The 24,172-nt window shown below is 51.8% G+C and overlaps 1 protein-coding gene across 4 annotated transcripts; it reads left to right on the top strand.

Moving 5' to 3' along the window:
- The first annotated feature begins 153 nt into the window (after nt 1-153).
- On the top strand, nt 154-22,475 carry Safb2 (scaffold attachment factor B2). 4 transcript variants are annotated; one of them, XM_052193657.1, is made up of 21 exons: nt 159-715; nt 1,891-1,978; nt 5,791-5,855; nt 5,932-6,135; nt 7,033-7,095; nt 8,072-8,099; nt 8,957-9,617; nt 10,003-10,052; nt 10,651-10,751; nt 13,287-13,436; nt 13,524-13,633; nt 15,755-15,882; nt 16,828-16,919; nt 18,276-18,412; nt 18,675-18,965; nt 19,349-19,486; nt 20,158-20,200; nt 20,770-20,900; nt 21,754-21,866; nt 21,947-22,007; nt 22,165-22,475. In XM_052193657.1, exons 1-21 carry the CDS (start codon nt 545-547, stop codon nt 22,307-22,309), a joined length of 2,970 nt encoding a protein of 989 aa, XP_052049617.1. In that variant the 5' UTR covers nt 159-544; the 3' UTR covers nt 22,310-22,475. The 4 variants fall into 4 exon arrangements, with proteins under 4 accessions (XP_052049618.1, XP_052049617.1, XP_052049616.1 ...); XM_052193656.1 differs by having other exon boundaries at nt 478-715; nt 18,273-18,412; XM_052193659.1 differs by lacking the exons at nt 159-715; nt 1,891-1,978; nt 5,791-5,855 and having other exon boundaries at nt 6,044-6,139; nt 18,273-18,412.
- Nucleotides 22,476-24,172: the final 1,697 nt, after the last annotated feature.

Here is a 24,172-nt window from a genome sequence, read left to right as displayed (position 1 = left end):
GACGGACGCTCTCAGACGCCTTTACACCAGTGCCGTGAGCACAGCGGCAGAGAAGACGCAGGCGCGACGCGCAGGCTCTCCCTTGGCCACGGACCACGACGCATGCGTGCTACAGTTCATGCGCCTGCGCATTGAGGTGAGAGCGATAGGTCGGTGTAGGAGCACCGGCTGTAGAGCGGAGGCGTGCGCAGCCCGAGGAGGGCTGCGAGAGTCAAACCGGGTTTGTGAGCGTAGGACACTTCACGGCGGTGCGCGTGCGCATAAAAAATAAAATAAGGGGTGGGGAGCGGCGTGGCTTACGACGGAGCGGCGTGGCTTACGACCGGTTGCGCGTGTGCATTTGTACCAGCCAGACTAGAGGATGCTTTGGCGTACGACCTAAGAGGCGCGTCAGAGCTGTACGCCTGCGCAGCCGCAAAGGGAGGCGGGAGGAAGCGAGTGCGTTTTCCTCTTAGGCAGCGCCATTTTGTACTCAGAGCCGCCACAGCCGGTGCCAGCGAGTGTAGGTGGTTCCGGAGTGAGTTGGGAAGTCGCGGAAGCGAGGATGGCAGAACCTGTGACCGGGTCGGGCGACCCCGCCTTTGGTCCGGTCGCCTCGGATAGTGGGGTGCGGCGGCTCAGCGACCTGCGTGTGATCGACCTGAGGGCGGAGCTGAAGAAGCGGAATTTGGATACGGGAGGCAACAAGAGTGTGTTGATGGAGCGGCTGAAGAAGGTGAGGGGATCCGCTTGGCGCCGTGGACCCGGCCACATCTGGTCACTCAGCCTCGGGCGGGGCTTCCCACCCGGAGCTCCCCATTTCGGTCCGTGCTGTTAGCCACCGAGGGAGCCGAGGCTGTGTGACCTTGGCCAGCCGCTGCCCCTCTCTGTGTCTTGCTTCCCATTTGTCCCGGGGTTTGCGGGAAGCCAGGCCTCTAGACCTGGGCACGTCTCCATGACCTTGCATCTGCAGTTGTCTTTTTTGCTACCTCAGTTTACTCTTCTGGAGGATTTGTCAGTCAACCCATGCTTGGCTCTGCCAAGTGCCTCTGCACAGACCATGCCCACTCCCAGTTCTGATCCCCTGTGTTTCCCTGGCCCGGAGCCTAGTTGTCAACTTGAGTCAGCGTGAGATGTCACTTCCCTGCCCCTAGACAAGAAGTCTTGTCTAGTGCACTTCAGCACTTGACACAAACTTGCCTGTGTGGAACAGGGTCCTTGAGGGTTAGGGATTTCTGATTGGCTACAAGTAGAAGGCGCCAGAATACTTTGAGTGAAAATTTGCCAGCGCTTTCTCCTCAGCCTATGTTCTGTTTTTCCTTATTAAAAAGCAGTGCCCCCTCCCACGCGCAACTTAATTTTGAAGAGCTCCTGTAGCCCAGGCTGGCCTCAGACGTGCTGTGTAGCCCAGTCTAGCCTTGAGCTCTTGATTTCCTGCTCCCCCCTCCCTTCTCCTCCAAAATGCTGGAACTAAAGGTTTGCTTCGTTGTGAGAGGCCTTTGGAGCGCCACTCAGCTCTTTGCCCTGGCTGAATCAAGGACAGGTTTCCTGCCAACATCCCTGTGTTCGATGAAAGAGCATATAAGATGGGCAGTCACCAACCCTGATTTGGGAGTAATACTTAGATTTTATTTATTTTTTGTCCGTGCTGGGGATTATATCTAGGGCTACAAGCTGCCAGGTGGTGTATGACCACAACCTGCTGACACTGATTCTGCAACCCAAGCTTTTAGCCTCCCTTTCAGTGGGTTTTGGGCCTTGAGCAGGAAAGGGGAGCTGGCTGCTGGATGTGGTCTGAAGTCAGATTGGGAACACTTGCAACTGCAAGGTTACTACTTAAAAAAAGAACAATTTGTGCTAACCTCTCCTAAAAGATAACTTTATTTAAAAGTCCACCCTCTTTCCCATCAGGCATTTAAGGAGGAAGGACAAGAACCTGAGGAGGTTGGTATCAGCTGGGGAGCTTCGAGCAAGAGTGCTGTAAGGAGAAACACCAAAGGTACCTGCCTGTGCTTAGTGCTGGGCCTGGGGAATGGCTGTCAAGACCAATAGCTGCCCTGTATATGTGTAATGTGCGTACTTACATGTGCATTGTGTCAACCTTAGGCTTTGTTTTTGTCTTAAGGTGTGTGTGTGTGTCTGTGTGCGTGCACGCGTGCTTGCCTGCATATGGATGCACATGTATTTGGTGCCCACAAAGGTCAGAATGAGGTCTTGGATTCCTTAGAACTGGAGTCAGGAATGGTTACCAGTCTCCATGTGATTCCTGGGAGCTGCAGGCCATCCTGTATGACTGCAGTCAGTGCTTTCTTAACCGCTCGACCCTCTATCCAGCCTGTCTGCCTAGTGATTTGGCTGGGCTGCTGACCCTGAGGACCAGGGTCCTCCCTCTTCAAACCCCAGCACTAGGATTACAAGTACCCTGATGCCCAGCTCTTCACAAGTGCTGGGATTGAGCCCAGGCTCCTAAGCTTGCTCGTACAGGAAATGTTTTGCCATCTGAGCCCATCGCCCTGAAGTCAGGTTTTACCAGTGACTTTGAGGACAGTTTTTCATCGGCATTCTAGACTGAGGCAAGAAAATGGCCAATTCAAGGTTGACCTGGCTACATGAGACTCTTAAGGGCCAGATATGGTGGTGCAAGCCTTTAATCCCACAGTACTTGGGAGACAGGAAGTCAGATCTCTTGAGTTTGAGACCAATCTGGTCTACAAAGTGAGTTCTAGGACAGCCAGGGTTACGTAGAAAAACTCTGTCTTGGGGGGGAAAAAAACAACAACCAACAACTGAGGGCTGGTAAAAAGGCTCAGCTACTATAGGTGCCTGCTACTGACTCTTGAGAGTTGTTTGATCCTTGAGAGCAGTATGGTGGAAAGAAACAACTGGCTCCCAAAAGCTGGCCTCTGACCTCCACATGCACACTGAGGCACACACATGCCTAGCTTCACTCACAGAGACTGCTGCAATGTAATTTTTTAAAAAGCACCAGCCTGGAGGCCTAGTATAATCCTGGCTGCTTGTGGTGCAAACACTTGCCTAACCTGACTCAAGCATATCAGATCGGTGGGCAGCATTGTCAAATGAGCCTGGGGGGAGATCTGGCATGGTCGACAGGGTGCCTCCTTGGGCAGAGCTGTGCCTGTCCACCTCTGGAGGTGCTCAAGAGTGTGGTGCTTGATGTGATGCCCTGGCCCGTGACTTCCAGGACAGCTAGAGGCTCTGCAATGATAGGGGGGAGGTTTTAACCTATGAGGCACTAAGTTAGTGGTTCTCTGAGCACCGCTTCTGGCAAAGTGGGAAGAAGTTCCAGGAAAGTCACAGTCACTCCCTCTCACAAGTGGTGCTAACTCAAACAAGGGATTTGGGGTGGGCAAGTGTTTGCCCAGTGTGCAGAAAGCCCTGCATTTGTTCCAGAGCATCTCAAAAACAGGTGAAATCACTACACACAGAATGGTTCTGTGAGGAACCTGCAATTTTTGTTGAATTGGCTAATGAATGTGTCCCTTGTGCTGGTGTTCAACCATTGGTGTGTCCTTTCTATGTCCCATGAAGGTACTATACCCGCCACAGAGGGCCTGAGTATTCAGAGTCCCACTTTCCAGCTGAACTGCTCTGAGCACCATAGGGCTTTTGTGGTTCTGAGAATTTAACCAGAGCCACCAGGCACTCATGTCTAGCTATCAAGCTATGGTCTTTGCTGGGATTTGGATTGTTAGTCAGAGTTTTAAGGATTATTAAAGATTGAAGCTCCTTTCTGTGTCTGTGTGGATTGGTGTGCACATATAGGAGGTACAAGGTCAACAGTGGGTTGACTTTAGTTGTTATCCATGTTATTTCATGGGGTAGATTCTCACTGGCCTGGAGTCAGTTCAGCCTGCTGGGCGGCCATCAACTCTAAGGATCCTCGTGGCTCCACCTCCCCAGCATTCCTCAGATGACATCTACCCTAACTTGTTTAGGTTTTGCATTTTATTTAGTGTGTGTATATGTGCATGTGTGTACCTGTGAATGCATGTACACACATAGAATGCAGTGCAAGCATGGAGACTGGAGAGGACTATCAAGGAGCCATTTCTCTCCACCATGTGTGACCCAAGAATCAGACTCACTCAGGTCGTCGGGCCTGGCAGCAACTGTTTTACCTACTGAGCCTTCTCACCATTACCACCCCACCTCCACCCCTGCTTCTGTTTTATTAGTTTTATAAGTATGGTGGCCCACATGAGGTATCAGGACAGCTTTATACAGTTGGGCATTTGGTTCCAAAGGGAGAGTTGGTGATGCTGGGCATGGCATGCCAGTGGGCAGCTGGATCAGGAAGCTGGGTGGTCACATTTCTATTTATGCATAGGAAGCCAAGAGAACAGAAGTGAAGTGAGGCTCTCAGGGCCTCTCACAGTGACAGACTTCCTTTTTAGCAAGGTTCCTCCTCTTCCTAAACCAGCAGTTTTCAATCTGTGGGTCACAACCGTTTCCCAGGGGTTAACTAATACCTAAGACCATTGGAAAACAGATAACTTACATCACAATTCATAACAGTAGCAAAACTACAGCTACAAACTAGCAATGAAAATAATTTTGTAGTTTGGGGTCACTACAACATGAAGGACTAAATTAAAGGGTCACAGCATTTTGGAGGTTGAGGTTGTTCTAAAGGGTCCATAGTCTTCCCCAAACAGCACAGTGAACTGGACACAGAGAGTTCAAGAGTTCGGATACCTGACATTTGTCATTCAAATTTCACCTGGCAAGAGCTTTTATCCACTGGCCTGGGCTGCTGATTGAGCTAAACTGTTTGGTCAGAAAATGCCCAATGCTTTCTCTGCACCTCTCCAGCACTTATACCACACCCAGCTTTTACATGGTGCTGGGGACTGAGTTCAGAGTCCATGTTAATCACTGAGCAATCTCCCCAGACAACTGTTCTTTTAGCAGATGACGTTCAGGTTTTGTGGTTTTAGGACTTTCCCAGTATTCAGTGTTTGGAAGTTGTCTGATGTATTGGCTGTTCAAACCAATAAAACAGACGGACAGAAGCCTCCAGGTTTAAGAACCCACTAGTGTTGAAGTCCTGTGTGATGCTAGGGGTGGAGGGTTGAGGAAATGAAGCATCCTGTTGCATTGCATGGTAATCATATCCATCAGTAATGATAGCAACTACAAAAGGTTTCAGATTTTGCTGGGACGAGCGCGCGCGCGCGCACACACACACACACACACACACACACACACACGTGTATACCTGAAAGTCAAGGATGCTGCTCCCTCCTCCCAGGTCTCCAGCTTTGAGTAAACCTCGAGAGCTGCCCTCTGTCTTCCTTGGGATAGTTGGACACCCCTACAGAGTTTGTTTTCTTTCACAAAACCCTTGGTAGTGCTCTGTGTACTGCAGATTTGCCCACAAAACAGTTGTGTAGCTGAGGAGGCTCCATCAGCAGTGTGTTGACAGATGGCACTGCAGGTGTCCCACAGGCTTGCATAGCCCAGCCCAACTAGCAGTGAAGTTTCCATTCTCAAGTGTTTGTTGCCTGGTGTGATGGGAAGGCAGAGGCAATCAGCTCCAGACTAGCCTAGCTTTTTTTTTCCTCTCTATTTTTTGAGGTGTTTAGTCTGGGACAAATTTGAGATTTCTTATAGCTGTTTATGCAAACTCTGAGCACTGTGCTAGGATGATTGGGTGCTAGGGTGACCTACCAAGACAGGGTCCCTGCAATGTGGGCAAATAGCTAACAACATGGAATTGTGTTGTCCCCTGTCAACAATTGAGGCTGGCTCTAGTCTCTAACCCAACCTACACTATTCTATAACTAGGATCCAAGCTGGAGGAGGAAGGCAGTGAGGACAACGGCCTGGAGGAAGATTCCAGAGATGGGCAGGTGTGTTGGGCCTGGGGGCGGCACACCTTCCCATGCCCCAGGGACTTGGTGACTAACACCCTCACTCCCCTCACAGGATGGTGTTGTGAGTCTTCAGAGTTCACAAGACAGGGACACCATGGATACAGGTGTGCCAGATGGGATGCCAGCTGAGGACCTCAGTGTGCCCTGCCTGGGGAAGGCCGACACCGACAACCAGATTCTTCATGCCTTTGATGACAGTAAAGAGTACGTGGCCGCGCAGCTGGGACAGCTTCCAGCTCAGCTCCTGAAGCATGCTGTAGGTAACTTGCAGCCACGTGTGCGCCAGCAGCCCCAGGGGCTCAGCATCACGACTACCCAGGCCCTGGTAGAACCAGACCCGAGTTTAATCCCTGGTAGGGATTGTGGGGAAGTGGCCACTGCTGCAGCATAGTGCAGGGAGTGCTGTGGACTCACAAGGAGACGGGCGTGTGGGTGGCATGAAGGATGTTCGGTCACAGGGGCTTTTAGCTGCTCTGGAAACACACTCAACAAAACTGTCACCTGGTAGTGCTGCTGTCTGCTCCGAAGACCTGAGGCCAACCCAAGTCTATCCCAAGTCTGTGCAGGTTGGCTTTGCATGATGCTCACAGCTAGTGGATTCCATGTGGTGGTGTGGTTTTATTCTTGAGGGACTTGCTGAGATTGAGTCTCAACTGACATCAGGCAATGTAGGAACATCCAGTGGGTCTTAGATAAACAGGAGGACCTCTGTTCAGCATAGTCTGAATGTGTGGCCCTATGGAGGCTTTATGGACTACAAGAATTATCGTGGATCCCAGGGTGAGAGGAGAGCAGCAACTCCAAGTGCTGTGTACGCACACGCACACGTACACGCCCACCCCCAGCATGCACACAGCAACAAGTTAAGGGTAGGCCTGAGGTAGTAGAGCTGGGATAGCACCTGTTGGGGTATGAGTCTCCTATACTTAGAAATGGCCAAGGAAGTCAGTGTCCTCACTCAGCCAGCATACACCTTAGAACTGCCATGAGCCTCAGCCTGGAGGGAAGGGTGACTGTGACACCCTCAGCTGAGCTGACACAGTCATGGGCACTGTTGAGAAGTGGACCTAGGTTGCATAGGAAGCTGTGAGGTACAGGCTGAAGTGTTCCCAGCTCTGGCCTCCATGAAGTCATGTTCTGATTCATTTACCAGGTGAATGAGGATATCTTCAAGAACACTCTGGAAGCTTCCATGTCAGACCTTAAAGTAGCTCTGGTGAGTAGAGTTTCCGTGTGGTTTTTGCAATGTAGGAGACACTGGATGTTCCAGACTAGACTGGGGGTGGGGGGTGGCGAGGAGCACCGCTATACTAGCTGTTTACCCTGTGGCAGTTGCCTGAGGGACAGTTAGGGGAGCAGAAGTACCTTGGCTTACAATTCCGGGGACTTTAGTCCAAGTTCAGGTAACATGCTGTATGTCTAAGAGAAGGCAAACTATCATGGCAGTGGGAGAGTGTACCAGTGGATGCTGTTCCGCCTCATGGTGGCCAGGGAACAAAGAGAAAAAGAAAACAGAGGCCTCTCCTTCCCCAGACAGTATCTTCCTGTTGTATGTTTACATCCACCAAAAGAAGGAACCATTGATGGAACCAGAGCCCTGTAGTCCAGTCACCTCCAACCTTACAGTGTGGTACAGATGGTAACTCGAGCCTGAATTTGGAGGCTGGCACATGGGTTGTGGAGGTACTGTGAGGCGGGGCTCTATTCAGGACCAAAGGGCCAGGCAGCTGGGTTCTATAAGTGCCTGGAAGGTTCCCAGAGAAATCCAGACTTGGAGTTAGAGGAGTTGGCTTCAGGGATGAACTTAGTGTGGTGGTAGCATGAAGCAATAAGGGTTACAGCTCCTGGTGTTCAGAGACGCCTGTGCTGGGGACTATGAGGTCCCAGGCCCGTGCAAGGGTTGCAGCCACTGTCCCGAGTGAGCAGGCAGGCTTCCTTAAGTCCCAGGCTCACTGGGGAAGATTACCACTGCCTTGTCGCTCTGTATCTTTGCCACTGGCTACTTCGTAGAATAGGGTTCAATTTCAGGCCCAGAGGGGTTCTTCAGCCTGGTGCACAAGAGCACTTTTTCAAGGTGTGGCTGTCCACTGAGAAGCCTCTGAGTGGATGAGGCCTTGGTGACAGATGTGTGCACAGGATCTGTGGCTGTGTTATTTGGAGTGATGTGTACCCTTCTATTCTCTCTCCAACAGGCTGATGAAGAAGCCCCCTTGGAACCAGGTACTGCTGAGACAGGCACAACAGTGCGGCTTGACGCCCCTGCTGCTCGCACTTATGTCCTGTCTGTTCTCAGCTGTGTTGTGGTTTCATAAATCACCCCAGTGGTGGATCATCCCAATCGCACAGGATCAGAGATTGGAAACCCACTGTATCACCAGATCTGTGCATGTGCTGTGGCAGCCCAAGGCAGTCTTGGGGGCAGATGCACTGCTTGCATCAGGCCATGCAGAGTGGCTATAAGTGGCCACAAGGTGAGGCAGCGAGTCCACACACAAGACAGATCTTGTGATACCAAACCAAGCCAAAGTCATGGGGTTGAGGCAGTTAAGGCAGACTGAGGCTGTGGTAGGGGACTTTACCCCAGAAGCCACCAATGCCAGAAGATAAGCGGGTCTCTGCCAAGATGTTCATCCTCAGCCACTATGGACTGCAATGGTCCCAAAGGTGAAGAGCCGTTCCGGTAGCCTTGGACTGTGGTGCTGACCGCGATCCATCAAGCTGAGAGCAGCAAGCTCCTCAGTAAATGGTGACTGCCATGGCTTAAGCACTGTGGACACTGGGAAGGAAGTCAGAAGACACGGGCGTGATGGAAACCCTGAAGAAGGCTGTGGAAGCTGCGCTGTGGTTGTAGGGTAGAAGTATGGGGGGGCCCCCACATCTGCCATTAGTGCAAACTGGGGGTGCCATGGCCGTGGGCGCAGGTAGGGTGCAGGCGCTGTGTAGCGGGTTTTCCAATCTCTGTGTAGCCAGCAGTTCTGTCGGTGTGAGCAGGGCCGCAGCGCCCGAGCCGCAGTTGTGATTGCTTTATTTCCCTGGTGATTAAACCTTGTGCCATTCTATTCCTGTTAAATCCGTAGAAAATGAGAAAATACTCGACATTTTGGGGGAAACTTGTAAATCTGAGCCAGTAAAAGAAGAAGGTTCGGAGCTGGAGCAGCCCTTTGCCCAGGCCACGAGTAGCGTGGGGCCAGACAGGAAGCTGGCGGAGGAAGAGGACCTATTTGAGAGCTGCAGCCACCGGGAAGAGGAAGAGGAAGAGGAGGAAGAAGAAGATCAGGAAGAGGAAGAGGAGGAGGAGGGAGATTTAGCTTTGGCCAGCAGCTGCAAGTCTGAGTCTCCAAGCGCTCAGTGTCAGTGGAGCGAGGCAGACGCCCCGTTAGCAGTAGTGAAAAGGGAGCCGGCAGATGCGCCGGGTGGAGGTGGAGGTACTCGGCACAGGCGGAAGCGCAAGCGAAGGCAGAAGCATCAGGCACAGGCAGAAGCCTTGGGCACAGGTGGAGGTGCCGGGATGGACCGCGAGCCTGTAGGGCAGGAGGAGCCAGTTGAACAGAGTAGCACGGCTGCCCAGCTCCCGGAGGCCACCTGCCAGGAGTTAGTGCAAGCGCCCACGGCAGCCCTGAGCCCTGAGCCCCAAGATAGCAAAGACGACGTGAAGAAGTTTGATTTTGACGCTTGTAATGACGTCCCTGCGGCTCCTAAAGAGTCCTCAGCCAGTGAGGGTGCTGATCAGAAAATGAGGTTTGTTGATTCTCAGTCCTAGACCAGACGCTATCTCCTTTCATTGTCACTAGGACACACATGAGCTGTTAGAGCCTGCAGTCGGCAGCCACACTGCCCAAGCTAGCTCCTTCAGGCAGCTCATGTTTCTGCATATATTTAATGGGTGATTGGTTTTCCCGTACTCAACCTGCCATGGTTGGGTTCTTAAATTGATGACTGTTATCGCCAGCTAAGCTGAATTGCTCTATAGAGATTTGACATTGTATGTGGTCAGATTTTTCAACATAAACTCACAAATCTGAGCCTAATTCCCCGGTAGGTATCCAGCTTGAGCACATTTCTATTGTAAAATTCGTTTACTTTAACTTTTCTGTGTTGCAGTAACATTCATTTTTGTCTCTAGCTCTGTTAAGGAAGAACAAGATATAAAGCCAGTCATTAAAGATGAAAAAGGTAGGCCTCCCTTTCCTGTTGCCATGTGGTGACCCAGGGATGGGATGGGCTCCAGGCTGCCACACGTGCCAATTGTCCGTGTGCATGGCACTTTCCTGAACCACTGTCAAGATTCTGGGTGTGTGTATGTGTTCTTCTGTGTTATGCATCATGGGTTGTACATTTAGACAGGAACACCTGCTCTGTAAGTGACAAGGACGCATCTACAAGACCCCTTAAACCATCTTTAAGGCTTCTCTGCCATGGGAGTGTTGCTCTGAGTATTTCTGGAGTAAAGAGCCTGGTGGCTTCATGTAAAGTGAAATTGTGAGCCAAAGACTCTTGATTTATCCCCAGTGCCAGGTAGAAAGCTAAACAGATATGCACCCCTGTAACACACACAGCACTGGGAGGTGGTGCAGGAGGAACACTGGGCCTCAGTACCCAGCCACTCCATGCATCTGTGAGCTGCAGCTTTATTGCACGTGTCTCAGAAAAATTATTTGAGGAAGACCCTTGACCTCCACGCTTATCCATAGGCATGCCAAGGGAATCTTGCAGCTTATGCCCCAAGTGGACAGGTCCTGCCGCAATGGTGCTGATAACCTCCTCTCTCCAGGCCGTGCCAGCTGTAGCTCAGGAAGGAACCTGTGGGTCAGTGGGCTGTCCTCCAGCACCCGTGCTGCTGACCTCAAGAGCCTCTTCAGCAAGCATGGGAAGGTAGGGCACCCCACATCTGCGTGCTAGCAAGGTGGGATTGGAAAAGCATCTAGCTTCTTAGCTTTTAGTGTCCATTTCCTCAAATGTTTATATTGTTCGCACTGAATACGGAACCTGGGGCTTAATGCATGCTTGGGAAGCGCTCTGTCACTGCCTAGACCCACCCTCTTGGTTTGGACATGGGAAAGGCTCTCGTCTGTAGCCCTTGGTGGCCTGGAACTCACTGTGCAGACCAGGCTGGTCTCAGACTTCAACCACCTCTCCCAGCTCCCCTCTCCTGTCATACTGAGTTCTCACAGTTGGGCTGTCCATCATCTTCCACTTGTGGGACAGCTGTTGTGAGAGGTTTGTGCCACTACTTGAAGCCCGGGGCAGAGATGAGTTTGTAGAATATTTGCCTTTGGCTGTCAGGGGGTCCTGGGGTTCATACAGTACCACATAAAGTAGATCTCAGTGTTCCTGAGGTAGAGACATGAGAATCAGACCCATGCTGGCCAACATTGTGCTTAGAGCACCAGCAGAGAGTAGATTCATGGCTCTCAGAACCATGTGAGGACAGTTCTCTTTGAGGACCTTGCATAACTCTCAACATTATTGTGTGCCAATAACCAAACTTAGCCTCCGTATCCTTCATCCTGAGCACTGGAAACTTGAGCAGGAGCCTGGGTCCAACTTCTCAAGTGGATACACTTGAGAGCTTCCCTCAGGTACTTGGGGACAAAAGAGACTACCCTGTGTTTAATGAGTCTGAGCAATAGGACACAAAGTACTCTGGGCAAGTGCCTGGGCGTGGATCAGAAGTCTTCAGCCTTGGGTGCAGGCCTAAGCACCTGTCCCACCCTCAGCAGTTGTCATACCCACTACAGGTGGTGTCATAAGACTCTTAGGCCATAGTTTTTGGTTGGTTGTTGCTACTGTCCTCCATGCACTGTGGTAGTATGTGCAGAGGAAGGAGCCTATGCCTTGAGAGCCAGTGAGTGTATATGTGTCTGCATAACTCTCAAGAAGGCCAGAAACATGAGGACAGCAGGGCGAAGGTCAGGTTTTACATACAGTGGTCAAGGGTGTTCCCAAGGCTTGGATGAGGGTGTAGCAGGCCAGTATGTGTCTACATACACAGTCATACCTCCAATATGTGAGAAAATGCAGAGGCTCTGAACTGGATGGTGGTGCCCTGACTCAAGGGTTGTGTGCCAGGACACATGCTTCTGGACACATGCTTCTGTGCGTTAGATACTTGGTACCTGGGGTTCTGGAGGACAACGTGCTGCCATTCTTCTCTTGGACTTGGTTTGAGGGCACTGTGCCCCGAGGCCCCATCTGTCTGTCTGAATTCCAAACCTTTTGGTGCAACTGTTTTTCTGGCTGTTTGACTCTCTGGATGCTGTTAAGCACATATGTATGTCTGCAAGGAATGTTCTGTACGCTAGAGTGCACTAGAGGCTCAGGACTGCAGCCCCCGGCTCTCCTGCCCTCAGGTCTCCTCCCTTATGCTTCCAGACTGCGGAAGGCAGCCTTGGTCTTTAGAGGACAGACACATCCTGTCCAACTGCACTTGATTTTTGTCCTTTTCAACTACCCACTCCCTGCCTTTTTCTCCCAATGTTTTCAGTTCGTTCTCCCTTCCTCTCTTGGGAGTGTTTTTAAGGGAACACATTGGGTTTTCTGGGCTCTGCTTTTCCTGCTCCTGTCTTAGGGATTCACATTGTGGACCATCTTGAGACTCTGCAAATCATTGTTTTCTTGGGATTGAGGCAGGTACTAATTTTGTGGCCTCGGGCTGGTGCCCAGTTCCCAGCCCTGGTTGGTGTCCCCCAGTTTTTTTGTTTCATTCTGGTAGATTCTTTTGCATTTTCTGCCATGGTCTCTACTCTGCAGTGCCAGTCACTTTGAGTTCAGGTGGTTTGGGGGAACCCTATACCTTCCTGACATACTGGGCTACTTTTTGGCTGAACATATTCTGGCATCCACCAGGTTTGTCCCATGTTCCCTATGGGAACAGTAAAACCCTGTCCACGTGGTCAAGTGTGCCAGCTGCTGGCTGTCCTGTCTGAGCTGTGAGGGTCCCTCCTGCATAGCTCTCTATGCTGGGGTCAGGGGACTACCATCCAATTCGGAGCCCCTGCATTTTCTCAGCTCACCTGTAACCCACCTAAGTTTCCCTTCCCTGCCCATGCCCTAGAAACTCCAGGTCTGCAAAGTGTCAGCCCTTCCCTATGGTACAGTGGCTGCTGCCTTCAGAGGGCCTGGCAGGATCAGGTACTACTGAGCAGGCACTTTTGGCTATACAGGGTCTGACTAGGTTTCATATTTATCCATGTGATGCTCTACTGGCTCTGAATACTGTTTGTCACCATAAGACAAACTGCTCTAATAAATGAAGATTCTCTAGCATCCACAGAGGGCAGCTAGCTAGAGCTGAGTACTGAGGACAACAGCAGTTATGGGTGTCTGTTCCTGGGTCTTTAATAAACTGTGTGGTTTTGTGACAGAGGCCAGATGCATCCTTATACTGGTGTGTTCTTTACCTTGGAGGTCATCGGAGCCAAGGTGGTCACCAATGCCCGCAGTCCTGGGGCTCGGTGCTATGGATTTGTGACCATGTCCACATCAGATGAGGCCACCAAATGCATCAGCCACCTGCACAGAACTGAACTGCATGGGAGGATGATCTCAGTGGAGAAGGTGAGGTCTCTGTTGTTGTCAGTTCTAGCAATAACAGGACTGTGTCGCCCCCCCCCCTCAAGTCACCACCACCCCTTTACATTCTAGGCCAAAAATGAACCCTCTGAGAAGAAATCGGCAGACAGGAGAGCTTGTGACCAAAAGGAGAAGGTGCCAGGGCTGGACAGGCCTCACCCTGTGAAGATCAAGACAGAGAAGTACAGTGATGGGGCGAACCTTTCCTTTGGGGATCCACTGCCCTTGTACACCTGTGGGGCAAAGCAGTCCTTAGTCAAAGCCCAGAGCCAGACAGCTGGTTAGCATTGACCTCTTAGCCATGAGAACTTCCTAGACCTGGAAGGGCTTCCCGGGCTGAGTCTTAACCTAAACATGCTCCAGCCTTCCCAAGTTGGAGCCCTGGTTGCCATAGTATTGACCTTGAGCAGGTCACCTGTGCTATCCTGACTTACCAGGCATCCCCCCCCCTTTTTTTTTTAAATATCCCAGGATATCCCTACAGCATCCTGAGATGCCTTAATACCTTGGTGCCTAGGGCCTCAGGATTGTTTTTGCCAAAGGACTTGGCTTATGTTTTCAGCAGAAATAGGCACAGACCTGGAGGCCTGGCAAGTGCCTGAGAATCTCTGTTGTCACCACTGAGGAGACTTTGGCAGGAGGGCTCTGCTATTGGGTGTCACATGGGTAGTGTCAGTGCAAGTGGGGCTGGGCTTTAGAACTACTTAGCAGCTTTCTGTGCAGGTCATGGGGAACAGACTGGCCTCAGAGTGCTCACTGTCCACAGGTTCCATAGTGAGGATGGCAGCAGCCAGCCATAGCGCTGAGAATGTCAGTGTCACTGGGCTCAGGCGTCAGGTCATGAGGCCAGTGTGGGAGAGGCAGGTTCTGGGGGATACCCAGCAGCTGTTCCCCAAAGCATAAGTGAGGTCACAACTCATTCTAGGGGCTCCTGGCTATAGCCGTGTGGTCAAGCATGGCAGATGGCAGGTATAGCATGCAGAGGCTTATTCCAGTGCTGCCATCTTCAGGTGTGGTAACAGAAGAGTGTTTTTCTCTGCTGATGAAAGGATTAAAAGTGTCACCAAAAAATCTTCCATTATATGATGCCTGGGAAATCAGGATCCCCTCTTGGGGCTCTGAATCTCATTAATTTAAGAGCAGACATAAATGCAAGCCTGAAGGTGTCAGGTATAGAGTTTAAAGGGAGAACAGGATCACTGGAAATCTACAGGTGAGATGCCAAGAGGACGGAGAAAGGATGGGAAAGAGTAAGGGTGCCCAGAGCAGAAGGGAGTGTAAAACATCAGTTCAGACTCTTGGCAGCTGCTGAGAGGAGAGAGCAGTACGCTTCTGTGCCTTAAGCAAATGCAGAACGCAGATGCAACCCGTCCTACAGTACTAGCACTCCATTGGGACAGTGCTTCAGGAAAGATAGAGGGCCATGCCTAGGGAAATACTTTGTGCTAGGTAAGAGACTAGAAACTATGGGAAGCGGGTCAGGCCAGGCAGAACTTGCTCCCTGGGCTGTCGTCATAGGAACTGCCCTGCTTGTCAGCATGGGAATCAGTTGGTGGTAGTTTATTGTGAGAAAGTGTCTCACCTTGTAAACTAAATTGGCACAGAACCCAATCCTTTAGTCTCCCAAAAGCTAGAGAGACAGGCTTACCCACTATGATTGATTAAATTTATTTTTCTGGAAGAGTTTCTTTAAAGGTGTAAATATGAGGGCTGACTCAGTGTTAAGATCACTGATTGCTCTTCTGGAGGTCCTGAGTTCAAATACAGGCAACCACATGGTGACTCACAAACATCTGTAATGGGATCTGATGCTTCTTTTGGTGTCTGAAGACAGCTACAGTGTACTTACATATCATAACTAAATCTTTAAAAAAAAAAAGTATAAATATTTTTAAGGTGGCTCAGCTGATATGGTACTTGCCAACAAGACTGATGGCCTGAGTTTGCTTACTAGAATCTGCATGGTAGAGAAAGCCAGTTGTCCTCTGTCTTACATGTGTACATTGTGGCTATACCCGCACATGAAAGCAAACTTTTGGCTGGGTAGCAAGCCCTGAGTTCCATCTATAGCACCAGGAAGAACCAGGTGTGGTGCTGCACAGATGACGGATGCATCAGGAGTTGGAGTCCAGCCTCTGGGTTCACTGAGGAGCTGCATCTCAGCAGCACTCTAGCCCTGATGCTTCCAGCTTTTTAGGCTGCCAGAGGGGATCAGGAGTGGTGCAGGCCACAGATCCTCCCTTTGTGGGGCTGGTGGCTCCTGTGGAAACCACTGGGAGACTATAGCTGACTATCTTCAACAGAACCGTGATCAAGAAGGAAGAGAAACTGGAAAGAAAGGAGGAGAAAGGGCCGGAAGACATTAAAAAGGAGAAGGATCAAGATGAGCTCACACCAGGAGCTGCCGGTCATTCTCGAGCCACCAAATCAGGTAAGTGGCATCTTGGATGCTGGTGGAAGAGACACCCTGATGGGACTCAGGGTGTCATGGGCAGGAGGCAGGCAAGAGTTGCCATTTGGCTGGGTCAGCTGCAGATGAAGTCTAGTGGCTCTGACCATCACCCCACTGCTTAGAACTATTGTCAGATTGTGATCAAGACCACCTTGGACAGCCTAGTGAACGAACCCCTGTCACAAAATCACAGCATCAGATGTACAGCAGGCTGAGAGTGGAGTCTAGTGGCAGGCCCTGCCCACACAGGAGGAAAAGGGTTTGTTCTACAGCAGAAGGCAACCCTGAGCCTGGGCTGGTTGTCATTGTACACGGGGTTGTGTGTGCTATCCAGTTTCTCTGGGTCCCTTTCCTATGAAGGGCATAGTTAGATAGCCCTAGAGCACAGGCTGCCCAAGGCAGGAGGAACATTTTGGCCAACTCATCATCATAAGATGAAGAAGCTGATAATCATAGCCCACCTCCTGCTGTTACAGCTCCTGCTGTGTTTGTGAATGTGCCTGTGCGGGGTGTGTGTGTGTGTGTGTGTGTGTGTGTGTGTGTGTGTGTTCGTTCGAAGCCAGCCTGATCTACATAGTGAGATCCAGGCTAACCAGGGCTACACAAAGAAGCCCTGTATTAAAAAAAATGAAATTACGACTTCTTGGTGTGGTGAGCCTCCCCAGAGTCACCACCATTATCCCAGTGCTTACAGCCTGGGCAAGCAGTGTGCAGTGACCCCAGCCAGCTCCTTGGGGACAAATGGGATGTGCTTGCCCCCATACACTGAGGAAACGTGTATTCCCATTACTGGGAAATACGCTCATCAGGGACACACTTGTTTTGGTTTGCAAGGCAGAAACAGCATTGAAAACTGAAGAGGGCAGTGGACACAAGGCTGAGCTATAGAGTGCTGGCATGCTCATGGCTGTACTTTCCCTGCAGGAAGCAGAGGCATGGAGCGTACAGTCGTGATGGACAAGTCCAAGGGCGAGCCCGTCATCAGTGTGAAGGCCACAAGCAGGTCAAAGGACAGAGTAAGCATTAACAGGGCTGGGACAGAGCTCCCAGCCTCACTTAGCTGGGAGACGACCTAGCTTGCATATTCTGTCTAGCTCTACCCACTTCTAGTAGAGGAGCTGAGGCATGGACAGTGGACAGCCTTGGCATTTGATGGGCCTGTCCAACTTGGTCTAATCTGATGATGGTGTATTTGTTTCTGCTGTTGGCCTTGGGCAAAATGAACCCAAAGGAAAGTAGAGCCTTGTCCTTGACAGCATCAGGGCTGTGTGGAGGCCTGCCCATGACTCTTCATTCTGGAAACCTCTCCCCAAAAGAGCCAGGCTGCACAGCTGGGTGCTCTGGCAGGCATAGGCCAAGGACTGGAGTGCAGCCTTGCATGGTGATGTTTCGCCCCTGCAGGAGAAGAAAGTGAGCAGTTGGCTTCTTAGCATGGAGATTGCTATAGCTCCCAGGGCCACCTAGCCTCAGGCCAGGGATAGCAGAGGCCACAGTGGGAAAGCATCAGCTCACATACGTAGAAGCATGGTGGCAGGAGCCCCTCACAGTGCAGGCCTCAGCTTCGTGCCAAAGGCTTGTGGTCCTGTTTCTGTTTTCCTTCTCATTCACATGTATGAGCACCATATGTGCAGCAGCGTGTGGGATCTCCTGGATCTGGAGTTGGAATTGTGAGCCACCCTTCTGGTCCTCTGAATCTATAGTTTTCTAATTGTTCTGAATTAGAAATGCTGCCATCTGGGTCTGCGAGGTTTGAACCAACTCTCACTTCCACAAACAATCCACCATGAAAGAGGCCTTATCTTCCATAAAAACAAGAATGGGATGGATGGTGATGGTCCACAACCCCAACACTGGGGAAGCAGAGGCAGGCAGATCTCTGAATTTAAGGCCAGCCTGGTCTACAGAGAGTTCCAGGATAGCCAGAGCTCCACAAAGAAACTCTGTCTACAAACAAAAACACCACAGGTTCAGAAGAATCTTAGTCTGAGCATGAGGTGTACCCTCCCTTCTACCTGGAAGGTCCAGCTTGACTCTGGTCTGATGTTGGATTTTTTGGCAGGGGCTCTGCTACAATCTGTATCCTAGGCTGGCCTTGAAATTATAATCCTACTGTACCCCCAAGTGCTGATGTTACTAGTCCCCCAGGCAATTCTGTAAGATTTAGAATAACCTGAATTTAGATGTCCTGTGGCACCTGTCACTTCTCTTTGGTGAACACTGAAAAGCCTAGCACTTGGGATCTGGGCAGGATGGCATGTGCCAGGCTGGCTGCAAAACCTCAGAGACCCTGGCCTTCTGCACTATGCTGTGGCTACTGTTGGAGCCACAGTGCCCTGCATACTTGGCTCTCACTGTGTTGTTCTGGTCAGCAGAGCTCCAAAAGTCAAGACCGAAAGTCAGAGGGCAGGGAGAAGACAGACATATTGTCATTTGACAAGATCAAGGAGCAACGCGAGCGGGAGCGCCAGAGGCAGAGGGAGCGTGAAATCCGAGAGACAGAGCGGCGAAGGTGAGCGGGGTGCTGGCAGTAACCTTCCTTGGATCCTGTCTGCTTGGAAGTAGTTCCTGGTACCATCAGCTAATGTGAGGGTAGTGACCCTCACATAGCAGAGAAAGCCAAGGCCTTGGCACTACATGAACCTCTGGCCTCTACAGACCCTGGTGGGAGGGCAGGGACTCAGCCAAGGCCTCCGAAGCCTCAACAGGAGGCCAGAGGCTGAGCATGGGCAGCACCCAGGCCACAGACTGAAGCCACAGTCACCTGCGTGCAGGGAGCGGGAACAGCGAGAGCGGGAGCAGCGCCTGGATGCCTTCCAGGAACGGCGGGAGAAGGCTCGCCTGCAGCGGGAACGGATGCAGCTCCAGTGCCAGCGGGAGCGCCTGGAGCGGGAACGGCTCGAGCGGGAGCGGCTGGAGCGGGAGCGCATGAGAGTGGAGCGAGAAAGGCGCAAGGAGCAGCAGCGCATTATGCGTGAGCGTGAGGAGCTGCGGAGGCAGCAAGAGCAGCTGCGTGCTGAGCAGGAGCGGCGGGCACTGCACAGACCCTACGACCTGGATGCTAGGTGAGCGCCAATACCAGTCCTGTTCCCTCCCCCCAGTGGACAAGCATGTGGTGCTGTTCCTTGGCCAGCACCTTATGTTGCCCAGCCACTCTGCTTGTGCTTGTGCTGTGAAAGGCCATGGAGAGGGCAAGATTCTGCTGGCTGTCATCCACTTGGATAGTCAGTGCAGGCACACTAAGGAACTTCGTCGTTCCCGTCTCTCTTGTACAGTCCCAGGGGAGAGGCCAACAGGGAGAGGCCTGGGGATCCAGTGTTGTGCTCATGCATGTGTTCTTGCTGACAGTCAGCACCCAACAGCCTGCCTTCGTCCTGAGGTACCCTTGGCAACTGTGGGATGCTGCTGTGCCACCTTGAATTAAGTATTTTTGCAAAATGCAAACCAGGAGAGACAGTGACTACTGGCCAGAAGGGAAGCGTGCGGCCATGGAGGGCAGATATCGAGACTTTCCACGGCCAGATCACCATTTCCATGACTTCGATCACCGGGAACGCGGCCATTACCAGGAGCATGTCATAGACAGGTGAGCATCTTCCCCTGCACCAGCTCTAGCTCCCCAGGCTTTATCCAGTGCCTGGCAGATGAGTCCCTACGCTCTGTGAAGAGCTCATTGCTTCCTGGGACCTCCACAGGACAGCCACAGATGGCACTGTGGAATACCAGGTCTAACACCAGGTAGACCCACACCAGGCCTAACTCTCAGTGTCCACATGGTGGCTCCACTGTCCTCTCATGTCTCCCAGTGGACCCTTGGTTGAGCAGGGCAGCCTGACCTTCATATTCTAGAGGAGGAAGCAGGTTGTAGGGGTTGAACTAACTCACTGGCCACTGGCTGGACCTGCCTTCCTCCCCCCTACCCCCGCTGTAGTATTCCCTTTCCTGAGAACTTCCTCAGACTCTCCAGACTGTCTGTATCCCAAACTCTCTTAACCCTATGCCTTGATGGGGGGGTGGCAAAGCCTGCCTGGGGCAGCTCCTAGACAGCCTCTCCCAGTCTCTTGCTTGATGGAGACTTGTTGCCTGTTCTGTCCTTTACCTCCAGAGGAAAGCCTTCCATCCACCATTGCTATCCTGGTGCTGTGTCCTAGCATATAGCCAGTGCTTGGGGGAAAGCCAAATCTTGTCCCTAAGGGACACTCCTGCTTTTCTCCACACACACACACCTGCCATACCAATGCCCTGTCCCCTTTGCAGGAGGGATGGGTCCAGAACCAGAATGGAGGACCGGGATGGGCAGGTAAGTCAGTAGCCACCTGTAACCCCTGCTGTAGGGTGGGGGAGGGGTGCTCCATTCTGTGTCTCACCTAATAAAGACTCAGCTCAACCAATACTTGCTTGAGAACTTGGTGGGACCTGCATTGCAATGGCAGCTTTGCAACCCTATGGGTAATTGGCCATAGGCTTTGCCCCATCTGATTTAGCTGTGTGCTGTTGCTAGAGTCCTGACAATACACTGTGGCCCAAGTCTCCAAGGAAGAGGGGGGGTCCTTCAGGATGGGCTTAGGTCAAGACAGATTTAGAAGTAGCTCATCCCCTGGGTGCCCCCAGAGCGTGTTTTCTTATCACCTGTCAGGAAGGCTGGTCTTGAATTAGCCAGAGAGCCCTGGTGGTGTGCACAGGCTGCAACAGTGTTCAGCCTATGCCAGCCTGCAGAGCCACCTCTCAGGCATGCTTGCCATTCCACCTTGCAGCATTTCAGGGGACCTGGGCTTTAACTCAGTGTTAGCAGAGGCATGATAGAATACAGAAGCCAAGCACTGTGTGTGGGGAGACCCAACACATGTCTGTCTCTTGTGTGCCTTGCAGTACTACCCAGATGACCAGCATAGCCATGGAAGGCTCCTGGAGCACCATGGTTGGGATGCCCGAGATGGCTGGCATGGCTACAGCTCTGATAAGAAGTTGAATGAAGGCCAAGGGCTGCCCCCTCCCCCCAGGTAAGTATTCTATATAGGAGGAGCCTGAGATGAGTTTCTGGGATTGGAGGGAAACCATCAAAGTACCTAATATGTCCTCCTCCACCTGCTGTCCCTGGCTGCACCATGGAGACCAGGATGGCGGGTGTGAGCCTTGCCCCTGTTCCTTGGGTAGCAACAGGGTAGGAATCTGCAGTAGAAGCACTCGTGGTTAGGTGGTTTGAGGTGGAGCACAGGCTGGCTTCCACACAGTCCTTCTGCCTTAGCCTCCCAAGCACTTTCCTGTTTCCCGGCTCTGTCTGTCTGCTGTCAGTGCCTAATACCAGCCTGGATCATACTGCTTTCATTTTAGAAAGCACATACCACAGCAGCCTGCCCCTTACGCACCCAGGTCTTGCACCCATAAATCCACCACCATGGCTTTGCAAGCATACACCGTGACATGTACATACACACTCATGACTCTTTGGCACACATACACTTGATCTCAATGAGCACCTTGTTCTTGAGACCCCCTCCTTGCTGTAGTGTGTTTGGAGTCAGCGCTTTTGTCTCATAATGTGGACACTCCCATCTTCTACCCATCAGGCTGTAAAGCAGGTGTTGTGTGGATCATGTTGCCAGCACATGCCCATGTGTTTGTGTCAGCATGTTTCCAATAGTGGGTGGACCAAGTGCGGGCCACTGTGGCTTCTTGTGACCCTGTGTGTGGTCTCCTTGATGGGTGATTGTTCTTCCCTGGTGTGCCTGGTGTCTCCATTGCCTACCCCTGTTCACAGTCTGACTTTGAAGATGTCTGGGAGTTGGGGGTCATATTTTTGGTGTGCTGGGGAAGCACATAGGGCAGCCATTTATCACCTTGTATTTGGCAAAGGGTCAACCGACAGTGGGCAGAGCACAGCTCACAGTTGGAGGAGCAGCAAGTTCCTGTCTGGCACAGCGCTGTGGATACAAACATGACGGGCCATGAACACATACGGTGGCGAGGTACCAAGGGGTTGCAAGGAATGGGTGAACACCAGGTCTACCGTGCAGGCAGAGTCCACAGAGCTGTCTCTCTCCTGCAGGTGCTGAGCGAGGCCTTGTAGGACCTGGGCATGTGGCAGCAGGCCGGGGTGGCATGGCTGGGTAAGAAGGTTTCAACATCTACCGCTGCCTTCCTCCTTCCCTCCCTCTACATGTGTGCACCCTGGTTGGGCTGGCATTCTGAGGGGAGCTGTACAGAGCCCTGTGCTCTGTGAGGTGGCATTTTGTGGTCCTTGCAAACTGTCTGCCTTTGTTCTAGGCAAGGCAGCTTTGCACACGGTGGACATTCCCAGGGCTATATTGTGCCCAGTGGTAGACTGGAAGGTGGTGGCGTGGCCAGCCAGGACCAGGGTGGCCGAGTCCCCAACCCCCACCCTCACCCCCACTTCACCCGCCGCTACTGAACTGCTCTGGACCAAACCCTGCTGCTGCAAGTAGGCAGAGACTACAGCCCCAGCCACCTCCCACCTGAGGCACCGCTGGCAGTCATGGGGTCTGCCAAGTGTCGTGTGAGCTCTCTCTCCTGGTGTTTTTAATAAACACGGTCCTGTTCTGCTGTTTGTAAGACAAGGTTTCTGTTGCCATCATTCCGCATCCCTCTAACCATTCCACCCTGCCCTGCTCTTGTGACTGCAACTCTGCCCTGCCCTTGGCCCATGCTCAGGGTCCAGCTTTGCCACGTCTGAGATGCGGGGCAGAGCTGAAATCAAAGCTCAGGCTGTGGTGTTAGGGAAGCTGCAGAGCCAGCTTCCCCGGGACCAGTACAGAGGCCCAAGCTGGCTTTCCCTAGCAGCCTCCCAGAAAGGCCGCAGCCTGGTGGTAGCGAGCACTAGGTGCTCTCTCAAGCAGAATGGACCAGGCTCTGCCAGCAAGATAACCCATCTCTGTATTTGTTTCTCCTCTTTGAGCCAAACCCGTGTGGCTGTGACACTGGGGATGTCTTACATGGGGAGAGGTCCTTCCATGATGACTGACAGTCTAATCAGGTTTTTCTTAGTACTTGACCCTACCACTAGCTGGCTGTGAAGTCACTGACTCCTTTGAGCCACAAGTTTGGTGCCCAAGCCTGCCTTGGACCATCTCTGAGGCCAGGATACCATCTGTCTTCTTGATGTCTGTCACCAGTGCTGAGTGGCTCCAAACCTGCCTCTAACATGCCTCACTCTGCCAGAGCCCACCTTGCCACCAGCACGAGTTGAGTGAGCCTCCTCTCACTAGGGCCTTGTTCATGTGGGCACTCTACGTCATTATATCAGGCAGGCTAAAAACAAAGTTGTTCTTTTGTTTGTTTTGTTTTGTTTTTATTTTCCAAGGCAGAATTTCTCTGTATATCTTTGACTGTCTTAAAACTTACTCTGTAGACCAGGTAAGCCTGGAACTCAAGAAATCCACCTACTTTTTCCTGCTGGGTGCTGGGATTACTACCCAGGGTCTATCTCCAACGTTGTATTTGATCTGTCAGAATGGCAAGGCTAGCAGGACATGCAGGGGGCAGTGAGGGCTACTGAGCGTGTCAGTAGTTCCAGTGCTAGACAGTGTTAGCAGTTCGCCTGTCTTCCCATCTCCGAGCCTGAGGCAAGACCTGTTCAGGCCAGCCTGGGCTATGCAGGAAGACCCTGTCTCAAAACCAGACAGGACATTGTACTTCAAGGACATAGTGCTCAGTGGAATGAGCCAGACACAGGACACACACTCCTGGCCCACTGCCAGAACGTCCCTGAAGTCCTCAGCCACAGGAAGGAAGTGGCATTGTGGGTACTGGAAGCTGGGAGAGGATACAGTTAGCATGAACAGTGGACGTAGCTTTGTTGTGCTGAGACAGAATCTTCAGGAGATGGGTGATAGGCATGGCCACCCAACCTTGAGAATGAGCTTTCTACCCTCAAGCAGTGTCCTGGAAAGACTAAGATGGTAAACTTTTGAGTTTGGGGCAATGTTTTAAGGGGACAAACCTCTGTGGACTGGCTGTCCCCAAACTCACAATTCTGTCCTCCCAGTGTGTGCCTCTATACCTGTCCTGTTTGCTGGAGAGCTTCTTACACTGCAGAAAAGATCTATAGTGCCTAGGTCACAGCAATAAATGTTGAGGTCCAGAAGTGTTGGGCTGGCCTGTGACTGCTTCCTGTATCCAGGTTCCAAACCCTGTCCACTTGCCCATCCCTGTGGCCTGCATCTTCTCAGGTGTAAGAATTAGGACCCAGAGTGGGCACTTGCCTGTGTGACACGTTAAGACATCTGATTGCCAGGTGTGGTGGTGTGAGCCTGAG

Source organism: Apodemus sylvaticus, chromosome 9 (assembly GCF_947179515.1).
Source record: "Apodemus sylvaticus chromosome 9, mApoSyl1.1, whole genome shotgun sequence".
NCBI lineage: Eukaryota > Metazoa > Chordata > Mammalia > Rodentia > Muridae > Apodemus > Apodemus sylvaticus.
This window is presented reverse-complemented; position numbering and strand designations above follow the sequence as displayed.